Below are 13,927 nucleotides of genomic sequence, written 5' to 3'. Positions count from 1 at the left end.
ATTAGTTGCTTCTCCCTTGCCTGGGAAAAGAGAGAGAAAGAAGGAAGAGACACATTTAAGCGTCTGCCTCTGGCTCAGGTCATGATCTCAGGGTCCTGGGCTCGAGTCCTGCATCAGGCTCTCTGCTTGGCAGAGAGTCTGCTTTTCCCTCTCCCTCTGTGGTTTCTCTCTCAGACACATAAATAAATAATCTTGAAAAAAAAGAAAGAATGAAAGAAAGAAAGAAAGAAGGAAGAGACGGAGAGACAGAGAAAGGGATGGTTGGAGACTCTGAAGACTGAGGCACAGGGAGAGACCTGAAAAGGAGCAAGGAGAGCTGGGGTTAAAGGCAGCCTTTGCTCCACAGCCCCAGGGAGCAGCAGGAGAGAATGTGAAGCTGGGCACCTGAGTGGGAGAAGTCGGACAATCTCTTGTCCCCTCCCTCTGACTACATGATCCTGGCTAGAGGGCTGCTAATTTCTAGACAGCACCACTTTTTCCAATGGGAATATCCTGGAGATGTCTATACTATTCCTATTGTCTTAGCCACTGCTTTGTCCCTGTCACCTATCACCTCTCCTGATGAGCTAAAAGCAGACTATAAATGGATGCTATATAAAAGCCACGATTAAAACAAGCAGTACAAGACAAAATATGCATGCCTTTGACCTAGCATTCCCACCTCTAGGAATTTATCTTGAGGACAATTATTAAGGACATAGGGGAGAAAAAAAATTAGCACGAGATTATTCCCTGCAGCATTGTTTAGAAAAGCAAAGAAACAGACTACATAGCCAACCCCTCCTGGGCACCTGCTCAGCAAATAATGGGATAACCTTACAATAGCTTTCCATGCTGCTTGTAAATTGGGATATAAATAGGCACTTATTGATGTGGAAAGACATGATTTATTAGGTTAAAAAAACAAGTTACAAAATAATATATATAGTATGACTTCATGTAAGTGTTCTTAAAGGTAAGTAACATATAGTCTAGAAAGACGTAAATGAGATGTTGATCTCTGGTTGAAGGGATCCCAAGACACTTTAATTTTTTTTCTTTTTGCGTATCTGCATTTTTAAAAAAGATTTTATGTATTTATTTGATACAAAGAGAGAATGGAAGCTGGGGGAGAGGGCCAGAGGGAGAGGAAAAGGGAGATGCAGACTCCCCACTGAGCAGGAAGCCTGATGTGAGCCTCGATCCCAGAACCCTGAGATCGTGACCTGAGCCAAAGACAGATGCTTAACCAATGGAGCCACCCAGGCGCCCCCATATCTGCATTTTTAAAAATTATTTTTCCCCCAAGGAACATGTATTTCTTGTGCAATGGGAACAAATCTCCTTCCATCTGTCCCAGCGAGCATCTCCCGTGGGGAGTACAGGTGCAGAGGGATGAGCTGAACCAGGTGCTCCTGGCTCAGAGGCATTGTGGGAAAGGCCACCAACCCATGCAAGGCCACTCAAGCTGCTCATTAAGAATTCCCCAAACGGTGTGTCCCCACCCTGGTTTGACTCCCCATCCTCACTGGTCTTGTGGGGCGAGAACTCAGTGACCCAGCTCCTTGGTATCCAAATGCGCAGTTGCTTCATAACTACATAACGATGGTGAGTTGGCCATAGGTCTCCCTTGAGGGAAAACACTGTGGGTACAAGTTGGGACACAGTAAAGCTGACCTTGCTAAAATCACACCTTCTCACCTCCCGGGAGCACCCTCCCCTGTAACAGGGTGAAAGTCAAGATGCTGTCTTGCTTAGGTCCGTCCCTACTACACATAGACAGTTGTGATTCTGATTGTTGGTGAGGGAGGGAAAAAAAAAAAGATGGTCACCATGGCAACCCAGGCTTTCTCAGACTCTGGGATCAGTCCAAAGCGCAGGGAAAGAAGGTGGGATTTAGAGTCAGAACAAACATCGCCGAGCTGTCTGACCTCGGGCGAGGCACTTAGCATTTCTCTGCTTCGGTCTCTACATCTGTAAAATGACGGTAAAACTCTTCATCCTACCCATCTCCAGGGTTAAGGAGGAATCATCTGTGAACTGTAAAACACAGAAGAGGAGCACTGCCCTGGCTTTGGCTTGTCTCCAAATTGCTGTGTGTGTGACTTTGGGCAAATCATTTAACCTCCCGTGCCTCAACGGCTCTATTTGTAAATGGGAAAATAATGCCCACAGTGATGACTCCCCAGATACATTGTCAGGCACCCATAAGAATCCCAGAATCTCCATGATGTAAAGAATCTTCACACTTATGCAGGAATCCCTTCGATAAGTTCTCTGACCGAGGTACTTGTCCCACCTCTGCTTGATTACCTCCAGTGGCAGAGAGCTCATGACTGCATCACTTCCCAAATAACCACATCTACATGACATTACTTGTAAGAGAGTTCTTCAGCATAGGATGTTCTACAGTTAAAAATTCATTTAAAAAAGTTAGCAATCCTTTTCAGAGCTTCTAATTTTGCCGGAGGGCTTGCACAGGGTAGTAATTAGTAGCAACAGGCAAGGAGCAGTTACAGGCCGGCTCTAGAAGCCTATGGCCTAGTGTAGTGGAAGGAGTATGGGTTCTGGGGTCACACATTCTAGGTTAAAATCCCACTTGTTCACTCACCAGGTGGTTGACCTTGGGCAAGTTATATTATCTCTCTGAACCTCAGTCTCCTGATCAGTGAAATGAGGCTAGAAATGCCTACCTCATCAGTATTGCTATGAGATCCGGCAGGAGAGCAATTCTTATCAAACTTATGGCCCTAACTTCCCCAGGGGAATTCTGGGGACTGGGTAGGGGACAGGTAACACCTTCCTCTGTGATCCCCTGAACAACACATCCGCCCTCTAAGCCCCACCTGGCACATGTAGGCCCTCATGTGACCTGGCTGTCTCCCCTCAGAAAGAGGGAGAAGCTTCTTCTCCCTGTCCTGGAGACACCTGCAGCTTGGCCTGGCTTAGCTTGTGCTCCATACCTCTTGGCCTTCTCTCCCTCAGGACTGTGCCAGGGGCTCCAAAGGGAAGATGGAGGCCATGGTTTCAGGACCCAGGTCACCCATCCTTGTAGGTGACCTGCCTCAGGCCAGTCCCCTTTCCCTGCCCACAGATTTGGTGGGCCCCAAGCAAAGGGTCACAGGGTGTCCCTTGGTGAGGGCTTTCAATTGTACCAGGGTTTTAATAGGAAACTCATATGAGGCAAAAAACCCTCTGAGGCCCCAAAAGGATGTAGTCTGTTGGTAGATTCCCAGGCAAGTTGGGGAAAGACAGTGTGGGGTAGGCAAGTGGTCCTTTGTCTTCAGTCAGGATGGCTGGCTCTGGTTTTCTTTTCTTTTTTTTTTTTTTAAGATTTTATTTATTTATCAGACAGAGATCGCAAGTAGGCAGAGAGGCAGGCAGAAAGAGAGAGGAGGAAGCAGGCTCCCCACGGAGCAGAAAGCCCGATGTGGGGTTCAATCCCAGGACCCTAGGATCATGACCTGAGCTGAAGGCAGAGGCTTCAACCCATTGAGCCACCCAGGCACCCCGGCTGGCTCTAGTTCCACCGTTGACGAGCAGTGACTTAATTCTCCTGTGCTTTGCTTTCCATGTGTGCAGAATGACAGGTCGATCCCTGAGACCAGCCCTGCTTCAGAATTCTTGGGGTTTCTGATCTGTCGGGTGTAGGACAAGGTGGAGGGCTGCTGACTTGCCTTATCCTCTCTGCTTCCTCCACAGATGAGTACCTCAGAGTCCTCAACGTTGGTGTCGCAGAGGTGAAGAAATCCTTCCTGGGGCCCTTGTCGCCATCCTGCAAGATGGTGCAGATGATGCGACAGTTTCTGTACAGGGTCCTGCCCGAGGACTCCTACAAGGCCGCCACAGGGAAGCTCCACGTGTCCCTAACTCGGCTCACAGATGGAGAGAGTGTCGTGGTTTCAGAGTACACATCCAAAGAAGAGCTCATTGAGGCAAGGGGGGGTGAACCAGGGCGCAGGGGTGGCCCCGGGGTGGGAGCAGGGCCCGGGTATTGTAGTGGAGGAGTGTGGGGGTGGACCAGGGAGTAGATCCCAGTTTGTGGAACCAGCCCTTCATTCTGTACTTTCTCTCCCAATGGCTCTTGATAAAAAGACTGAATTATCACCAAATGCGTTATCACATAGGGCGCTCTGTGCACCATTCTGTGCTCATTAATATAAATCTCAGTTGTGAGTTATTATTGTTGGCAAGTGCTGTGGATATGCCCATTTTTCTTTCAGGACAAAAGTGTTAAGTGGCGTGACCTTCCCTCCCATATCCCCACTCCCCTCTCCTCTCTCAAATACAAGACGCTTGCCATGCAGCCTCACAGCCCCACGCTGGCATGGCCACGATCCTGGGGCTGGGGGAATGAATGGGCAGTAGGCACGGACACCTCCTCAACTTACCTCATGTCCCTCTGCATTTTTTAGCACTCAGCTCTTCGAGACTTTTCTCCCCCTTCTACCTCCTATCAGCTCCTGCTCTGACTTCTGCCAACCAGAGCAAACCACACACAAAACAGACCCCTGGACCTTTGCACCTGCCATGCCTTCTGCCTGGAAAACCCTTCCCCCCTTCCCAGCTCACTTCACCTGCTTGACAAGACTAGTCACTCTGCCTGGGAACTTCCCTTCAACACCTGCCTCTCCCACACTCTCATGGGTTGGGTGCTCCTCCTTAGAGGCCACAATGCCCACGTTCACCTCTATCCTAGCCCCTGTCACCCTGTGTACCGTCACCTACTTCCTCACTCTCCTCTGTCGAGCATTCCCAAGTGGGTGCATCTCACTCTCCTTTGGTCCCAGAGCCTGGCCCTGGCCACACACACATTAATGACTGTTGAATTCCGCTGGATTCATGGAGATATGGTGCCAGAAGGGACCCTGGAGGTCACTGAGGCTGCCTTGTCTCTTTACAGCTAGGACATGGGTCCAGACTACCCAGTAGGTTAACAAGGACCCAGCTCTTTGGGGCCAGGGCAGGAATTGAACTTGGGACTCGGCTCCCCAGGGCAGTGACTCCGCCTTGGATTTAAGAAGGACCAGGTTGGTGTTGGCCCAGAGGCCTGCTGGTGAGCCCTCCCCACCCACCCACAAGAGTTTCACTCTCCGCGGGTTCTCTCCCTACAGGCCCTCTACTGCGGCTGCTTTGTCCCCGTGTACTGTGGTCTCATCCCCCCAACTTACCGTGGCGTGGTGAGTTCTTCAGCATGGGAGAGGGTGAGCTGGGACCCGGGAGTGCCCTGTGGCCCACATCTGGGAGAGTAGAGGGTGATCTCAGAATTCAGTGGGAAGACCAAGAGTTGGAAATATTCTTGTGTTTTTCTACTTAGAATTCCCAGTAGAGATGGATTTCTGGGGCTTTCAGATGAACTTTCCTTCCATACACTGGGCTTCTCTCTGGGCCCACCGACCCAATACTGAGCCTGGCTAGTCAAGACTCCATAGCCTTGCTGGATTATCCCGTACTTGACAGAGAGTATAGAATACAGACCCTGTGACATTGGTACCGGAACCGTGAATGATGGCGACCTTTAAAGCCATCTAGGCTAATGCACTTGAATCACCGGTTGAGGAGGGGGGAGGTCTTGTAAAACAATGCAAGTTCTGATCCCCTAGGCCTAGAGCGGAACCAGAGACTCTGCCTATCTCCAACCAGCTTTGGCTAGGGCTGCTGGTCTTCAGACCATACTCTGAGTAGGCGTATCTAACACATGCCCCTTCCTCATTTTATATAGAAAGAAAATGAGAAAATGAGTCCAGAAATCAGGACTCAGCTAGGAGATGGAGCACATACTGCTCATGTCAGCCGTGTGCTTCTCAGGCACCCCAGAGAGTTAGAACCTCAGTATCTGTGGTCCTTTGTTCACAGCTGAGGCAACAGAAGCCCCAAGAGGGAAGGGCTATGTGGTGGCTGGTGGCCAGACCATGGTTGGGGGTGTTCTGGAAAGTGCTGAGAATACCCGACCTCAACAGAGGGAGGCAGTTTGGACTCACAGCGGTCTGGAAGAGGGGATAGTGCCCAACCTGCTCAGATCCACCATGTGTCCCCCTTCTGGAAAGACCATGGGAACAGGCTCCATTCCCCCCACCCTGCCCTTAGCAGTTGAGTGGCTGAGGAGGGGCAGCTGTGACAGGGGAGCATGAGCTCCTGCTTTATCCAGAGTATGAATGCCCCTCCCTCCCCAGGCTCAGCACCTTCGAGATGGCTGAAGGGAGACAGTGTAGGGACAGAGCCCTGGGATGGGAGTTCAGGGGGCCACTGTGGACACACCATGCACCCACCTGGACCTTGGTCTCCAGACTTGTCCCAAGGGACCCATTTCCTTGGTGGATTCCCTGAGTAGGGAAGAGGACCTCTGAGCCCCTTTGCATTTACGACTCTGCCTCCCCACCCCCCCATAGCGTTACATCGACGGGGGCTTCACGGGCATGCAGCCCTGCTCCTTCTGGACCGATGCCATTACCATCTCCACCTTCAGCGGGCAGCAAGACATCTGCCCCCGGGACTGCCCTGCCATCTTCCATGACTTCCGCATGTTCAACTGCTCCTTCCAGTTCTCCCTGGAGAACATCGCCAGGATGACCCATGCCCTGTTCCCGCCGGACCTACTGGTGAGACGAGGGGCCTGGAAGGAAGGGGAACTGGGGAAAGCTGACGGGGCCTGGGGGAGCCAGCGGGATCTATGCAGTTCCGTCCGTGCCTCCTTAGACTTCCTCCTAAACCTGCATCCTGGATTTGTGGCTAACTAGCTATGTGACCTTGAATGAGGCCCTTAAGTGCTCCCAGCCTCAATTTTCTCCCCCGTAAAAGGAGATGATGTCAGAACTGCTGATAGGACATTATCGGAACTTTCCCGCTCTGACCTGCAATGCAGGCTTCAGCAACCATGGCCCGCGGGCCAAATCCAGCCAGTGGCTTGTGTTTTGGGTTTTGTTTTCAATTTCATTTATTTTACTTTTTAAAAAATATTTTATTTTATTTTTTTGATAGAGAGACAGCACAAGTGAGGGGGAGGGGCACAGAGACAGGGAGAAGCAGGCTCCCCACTGAGCACTGAGCCGAAAGCCTGACTCCGGGCTCAATCCCAGCACCCCGAGATCATAACCTTTCCAAAACTGCTCTAAAAAAAATTAAGTCTACATGTCTTTACAAAATGCATGTCTTTCTTTGGCAGGAAGTGTGATCCTGGGAGTAGGCACCAAGTTTTACTCATTTCTTTGACTACACTCACTATGTCTACAAAGGACTTTGCTTATAGCAGGTTCTCAGCAATTGTTGTTTGAATGATAACTCCTCTAAGCCAGTTTTGTGACTTACAGTCTAATTATTGTTTACAAAACTCATAATCAAAACACTGTTATGCTTAGTCAGGCAATGGATACACAAGATATTTTATTAATCTGATTGACTCTTTGTCTTCCAACTGCGTTAGGAATTCCAGCATCTGCCTTACACTAGTTTATTGGTAAAGATTATGACTATTTACTCTTATAAAAGCAATCCACCAACAGGCAGTTCAAGAAAGACAGAATAAATACTTTGTATTCATCAGAGCCTCTCAAACTTGACTTTCTGCTCACCGTCAGTGCTCGACTTTCATTCTCAAGGTGGCTTGTTTTTATATAGCCTGTGAGCTCAGAATGGGCTCTCCGTTTTTAGATGGTTGTAGAAGTAGGAGAAAGAGAGGGAAAAGAAGAGGAAGAAGGAAAAGGAGGATGAGAAGGAAGAGGGAAGAAGAAGAAGATGAAGGAGGAGAAGGAGGAGGAGGACAAGAACAAGAAGAAGAACAAGAAGAAGAGACAGAGACTATCTGTGGTGTTCAAAACCCCAAATATTACTGTCTGGCCCTTTATGGAAAAGCTTTGCGAGCAATATCTCATGTAACCCTCTAGCATCCTCTGCAATAGATACGACCATTGTTCCCATTTTACAGGTGAAGAAACTGAGGCCATGAGAGGTTACAGCCATACAGCCGCACAGCTAAAAAATAACAGCTACTGGGATTTAAACTCGGCTCTTCATATGGCCCTCGTGCACCTTTTCTGGTTCTACTACAAACATCTCACCCTCTCCCGCCCAGGGGAAGCTGATGATCAGCTGTAAATGATTTAACACATTAATGACCCAAGATCATAACTGCTCCCCACTTCTTAGCAGATAGTGAGGGATGGGACACTGGATGGGTTCATTTTAAAAATCCATTAAATAAAGCTCAAAGGCAATGAAAGGAGCTGCTCTGGGGGAGGGGACCTCAGCTCTCTCCATTGCTACAGCCTTTGTCATTGTCCTGCTCTCCCCCCTTGCAGATCCTGCACAACTATTACTACCGAGGGTATGAAGACACCGTTTCTTACTTGAGGCGACTGAGTAAGTATGAGGTGGGGCCATTCTCCGGACAAGGTTGGGGGATGGGGGAGCAGGAGAGAGGGATGGAAGGAATGTGGCTTCTGGAGTCAAGTAGTCCTGGGCCATGATTCTCATCCCCCTTGACTGTGTGAACTCAGGGAAGTCACCTGCCCTCTCTGTCTTGGTTCCTAATCTGTAAAAAAGGTAAATCTTGGTTCCTGAAACCTCCTAACTGTGTGATCTTGAATCAGGGATTCATCTCCTGGGACCTCGGTTTTCTCATCTGTATAATAGGGCTGATCATGGAATCCACCTCAGAATTTTATTCCTGGATGCAGTCAGTGCAGCCCACTGACCCTCTGATCTAGGAGACAGGGCCCTCCTCTCGCCTTTCTGCTGGACAGACTCCTCCTGACCCTGACTCTACTTGAACAACTCCCCACCTCCTACACATTTACATGGGTGACAGCTGTGAAAATTAAGCTCCAAGTGCCCAAAAGGGGACCACGTGAGGAGTGTCAGTGGGGGGTAGGGATGGGGTCTCACCTACGGAGTCTCAGGAAGAGGAGGGGCTGGCAAGGGCCTGATGTCCTTTCCACCCCCAGCTGGGAAGCCCCTTCACTCTTTCCTCAGTTGTGGTATATACTGGGGACATGGGGTTGAAGGATCCCCTGATTTGAAACCGGGACTTGGGACATATTCCTTGCCTCAGGAGACCCCTCTGCACCTGGCTGCCTGATTACCAACTGTCCCTGTCTCTCCCCTAGAACTTCTTTTCTTCCTCTCAGGGCAAGCCCTGGGGTGGGGGGGAGTGGGTGGGTAAGTTACAAAGTGCCTTGTTTTAGCATCTCTGGTCTCTCCCAGGGCTGTCTCGTGCTCCCACACCCTTTCCCCCTTAGTTGATGTGGACACCATTGTATAAATGACGGTCTTAAACCCAAGGGTGAGACTATAATAGGAGCATTTCGGCATCTGCTGGAGAATCAGGGCAGTGTATGGAGGATGGTGGGTTTTTCCAGGGCCCTAGAATCACTCCAAGCAGGAACTGACCCAACTCATAAGGAAGAAGATGTCTCTTGCTGGCTACCGGCTATTTTTGATTCCTCTTCCAAATTGCCAGTGTTTGCATGGCTCTCTCAGTGCAGGTTCCTTCAGCCCCACCCCTAAATCCTCTTGGGTTTGGTAGGACTGGATTTTCCTCTCGGCACCAGATGCAAGCAGAAGGTATGACGCATCCTGAGAAATTGCGGCTGGTGCCCAGAGCCACACTCTTAATTCCCACCTGCCATCTGGGAACAGAAAAACGGGAGTCTGCTCCAGCCTCCCACCCTACTGCTTTCTGGATGGGGGTCAGCTCTGGCAGAAGGCTGCACCTGCAAGATGTCACCCTGAATTCTTCAGCTCACATCCCGGCATCCCCTTTTTCTGCCCTTCTCAGGACTCACATCTGCCTAATTATTCCTGCTGCCAGGCGAGCTTCCCTCTCCACCCTTGGCCTCCCCAGGCAGCAGCCTCCTGCCAAAGGGAAGGGCACTGCTTGCTGGTATGCTTGAAAATCCACATTCCCCACACAGACATGTGGATGTGGGCGTTGAGTGAGGTTGGACCTCAAAGGATGTCATGTCTAAAATTATCCATCTGGCATCCAGGCGTGCCTGGCCAGACCTTCTTTCCTCCCTCCCTTCCTCCCTCTCCCCCCTTCCTTCCTTCCTTCCTTCCTGGCATTCTTCCTTCTCTTGCACCCTTCCTCGCTCACACAATTTGTTAAGTTCCCACTCTCTCTCTCACTTTCACACACACAGGAAATCACCACCACAATCAAGAGAGTGAACCATTATCCATCATGCCCAAAGTCTTCTTCATGCTCCTTTGTGACCCTTCCCACTTTCCCTCAGTGCCCCCAATCTACTTGCTGTCATTCTAGAAATTTCCAGTATGGACTTACAGTATAGTCTCGATTTTGTCTGCATTCTTTCACGCAGTATAATCATGCTGAGATTCATCATGTTATTGCGTGTATAAATAGTTCATTCCTTTTTACATTCCACTCCATCTATGAAAACCCCACAGTTCATTTCTCCACTCACCCATTAATGGACATCTAGTTTGTATCCAGTTTGAGCTATTATGTATAAAGCTGCTGTGAATACTCATGGAGTCTTTGTATGAACCTATGCTTTCGTTTCTCTTGAGTAAATACTGAGGAGTGGAATGTCTAGATGGTATGGTGGATGTACATTTAATCTATACTTATGAAATATACAATTATAGATATGTATAATTAGGGTAAAACACATAACATAAAATTTACCATCTTAACCAGTTTTTAAAGATTTTTTATTTTTAAGTGATCTCTACATCCCATGTGGAGCTCGAACTCACAAACCTGAGATCAAGAGTTTCACGCTCTTTCAACCGAGCCAGCCAAGTGTTCCACCATCTTAGCCATTTTTAAATGTACAGTTCAGTCGTGTTAAGTATATTTACACTGTACAACCAATCTCCAGAACTTTTTCCTCTGGCAAAACTGAGACTCTATACCCATTGCTCAGTGATTCTGCATTTCTCCTTCTCCTAGGCCCTGGCTACCACCACTCTATTTTCTACTTCTAGGAGATGGACTACTTCAGATACCTCATATCAATGGAATCACACAGTACTTGACTTTTTGTGACTGGTGTATTTCGCTATCATAAGGTTCTCCAGATTTATCCATTTTGTAGCATGAGACATACACCTGTGTGCATACCGCATTTTCTTTACCGAAGAACAATTTGAATTGTTTCTTCTTCTTAGCACAGGTATCCAAATGTCTTATTTTCAATTCTTTGGGATATATACTAAGGGCATATACCCAGAAGGTATGTTTAACTTTTTAAGAAACTGCCGAATTGCTTTTTGAAGTGGTTGTACCATTTTACGTTCTCATCAGCAATGCATAAGAGTTCCAGTTTCTTCATATTATCGCCAACACTTGAAACGGTCAGTCTTCCTAATTATAGCCATTTGAATAGTTGTGTGATGGCATCTGATTGTGATTTTAATTTGTATTTCCTTAATGACTAATAATGTTGAGCATCTTTTCATATGCTTATTTGCCATCTGTATATCATCTTTGTTGAAGGGTTCAACTCTTTTGGTCATTTCCCACCCAGACCTATAATAAAAGCTTTATTTTTAAGAATAATTTTAGATTTACAGAAAAAAGATGTGAAAATAGCATGAGGGGCTTCTATGTACTCCACATTCTGTATTATTATGTCTTACATTTGTTAGAAGTTATAGTATGGTACATATAAAATTTGGTATATAGTTTAGGGTAGTATTGACAATTAATGTACTAATGTTGGTTATTATTAACTGAAGTCTGTACATTCAGATTTCCTTTGGCCATTGGGAGCTCTTTCAGTGGGCTCTTTTTTCTTTTCTTTTCTTTCTTTCTTTTTTTAAAGATTTTATTTATTTATTTGACGAGGAGAGATCAGAGGCAGGCAGAGAGAGAAAGGGAAGCAGGGTCCCCGTGAGCAGAGACCCCGACGCGGGGCTTGATCCCAGGACTCTGAGGTCATGACCTGAGCCTAAGGCAGAGGTTTAACCTACTGAGCCAGTCAGGTGCCCCTCAGTGGGCTCTTTTGCCCAGCTTAAAAATTGAGTTGTTTTCTTATTTAAGAGCTTTTATGTATTCTTGATAAATGCACTTTATCTGAAATGTGATTTGCAGATATTTTCTCTCGGTCTATGATTTTTTTTTTCAGTTCTTTAACAGTCTCCTAAAAGGAGTTTTTAATTTTGATGGGGCCCATATTATTAATTTGCTTCCTTTATGGATAATGCTTTTGGTGTCTTATCTAAGAAATCTTTGCTTTACTCAAGATCACAAAAAGGTTTTTCCTATGTTTACTTCTAGAAGTTTTATAGCTTTTTGGTTTTTCATTGTGTCTATATTCCATTTTGAGTTAATTTTTGAATATGGTTCAAGATATAAAACAGTTTTTTTTTTCCACTTAGATGACTACCTGTTCCAGCATTGTTTGTTTAAAAGACTATGCTTTCTCTGTTGAGTAAAGTCAGTTGTCTCTGTATGTCATGGGTCTATTTCTAGACCTTTTGTTTTGTTCAATTGATCTATTTCTCTGTCTCTACATCAATATCATACTGTCTTGATCCCTGAAGCTTTATCATAAATCTCGATACCAGGTAGTCTTAGTTTTCCATCTTTGTTCCTTTTTTTTCTTGAAAAGTTGTTTAGGCTATACCAGGTCCTTTATAATTCCATATGAATTTTAGAGTTAGCTTGTGAATTTCTACATAAAATGTGATTGTGCTGTATTCGTTTTGGCAATATAGTCTCTCCTCCTCTGCAATCGCCACCTTAAGATTTCCCCTCTCCCTGATCACCAGGAGAAGACCTTTCCTCCAAACAACTTCACAGAGAAACACAAAGCCAACAGAGGGAAGTTCTCTCAACTTTGCACTACCAAATATTCAAACTCAGCCTGCTCTGTCTCCCTCCTTCTTAGAACATTAAAGGAAGCAACCCTTTTCTTGCCTAGAGCCCACCCCCTACCTGTGCTCAGACCCCTTCCCACCTCAGCACTCTTGAATTATCCATTATTTCATCTCTCTTTTATATAGCCAATCCCCACTTCTCAAATGGATCCTCACCAGCAACTTGTAGGTCTACCCCAGTCTTGCCCATTTCAGAATCTTGGCCTGGGTTCCCCTCTCCCCCTCCTCACTCAGTCCTGGCTCCCTCCTCTTCTCACTCTGCTTTTTCTCCCTAGGCAACCTCCTCCATGGCCACCATCACAGCTTCAATGACCATCCATAGGTGGATTCCCAAATGTACACCTCTAACCCTCAACTCCTCTGAGATCTAACCCATATATCTGACCACCCACACTTTTCATTTCTCCTTGGATATCTCCAAGTCCCTCTAAAATCCACATATCCTCAAACAAACTTTAACCTGTGCCCTCCTCACTGCTCTCCTAACCCATCCCCTCCCTGGTCACCCTGTCAGTACCAGCATCCACCTGGTTGTGCAAGCCAGCTCCCTCCTCTCTTCCCCCCAGTCAATCCATTGCCAGTTCTCATTTATTTTACCTCCTAAATAGAATCTTCTAGTTCTTTCTCTCTCCTTCCAGGTGCAAGCCCTAAACACCTCTCCACTGCAGCCTTACACATTTCCCTTACACATTTCCCTTCTCAGTGAGTCTCCACCCAGCAGTCACAGTGGTCTTGTCAAAGCCGGAGACAGTGCAGCAGCCCCACTGCCTGTAGGTCTTTCATGGTCTCCGTGAAAACCAAGGGTCCTCAATGGTTCCTACAAGTATGGTTGGGCTCCAGTGGCCTCCTCAGCCCCATCTCCCACCACAGTGCCCCCACCCCTGCTCCAACCACACTGACCTTTCAGGCCTTCCTCATGTTCCCTCAAATCTGTGGCATTTGTGCGTGCTGTTCCTGCTGTCTGAAATGCTCCTCCCCATCCCACACCAATACCCCCTGGACCCTCACTCACCCTTCAGATCTCAGCGCAAATGTTGCTCCCTCAGGGAAACCCTCCTGAAGAAGTCCTCCCTGCTTCCCTCTCTCCTAACATCGTGTTCCTTTC

The 13,927-nt window shown here is 47.5% G+C and overlaps 1 protein-coding gene across 3 annotated transcripts in view; it reads left to right on the top strand.

The window, feature by feature from the left end:
• The window catches only part of PNPLA1 (patatin like domain 1, omega-hydroxyceramide transacylase), a 44,338-nt gene that overhangs the window by 20,420 nt on the left and 9,991 nt on the right, over window positions 1-13,927 (top strand). For all 3 annotated transcript variants that reach the window (XM_080806530.1, XM_080806532.1, XM_080806531.1), the window contains exons 2-5: window positions 3,682-3,914; window positions 5,094-5,159; window positions 6,369-6,578; window positions 8,274-8,334. In XM_080806530.1, coding sequence (XP_080662656.1) covers window positions 3,682-3,914; window positions 5,094-5,159; window positions 6,369-6,578; window positions 8,274-8,334 — 570 coding nt within the window. The remainder of the gene's footprint in view (window positions 1-3,681; window positions 3,915-5,093; window positions 5,160-6,368; window positions 6,579-8,273; window positions 8,335-13,927) is intronic.

The sequence above is a fragment of the Martes martes genome, assembly GCF_963455335.1.
Source record: "Martes martes genome assembly, chromosome: 6".
Classification (NCBI taxonomy): domain Eukaryota; kingdom Metazoa; phylum Chordata; class Mammalia; order Carnivora; family Mustelidae; genus Martes; species Martes martes.
This window is presented reverse-complemented; position numbering and strand designations above follow the sequence as displayed.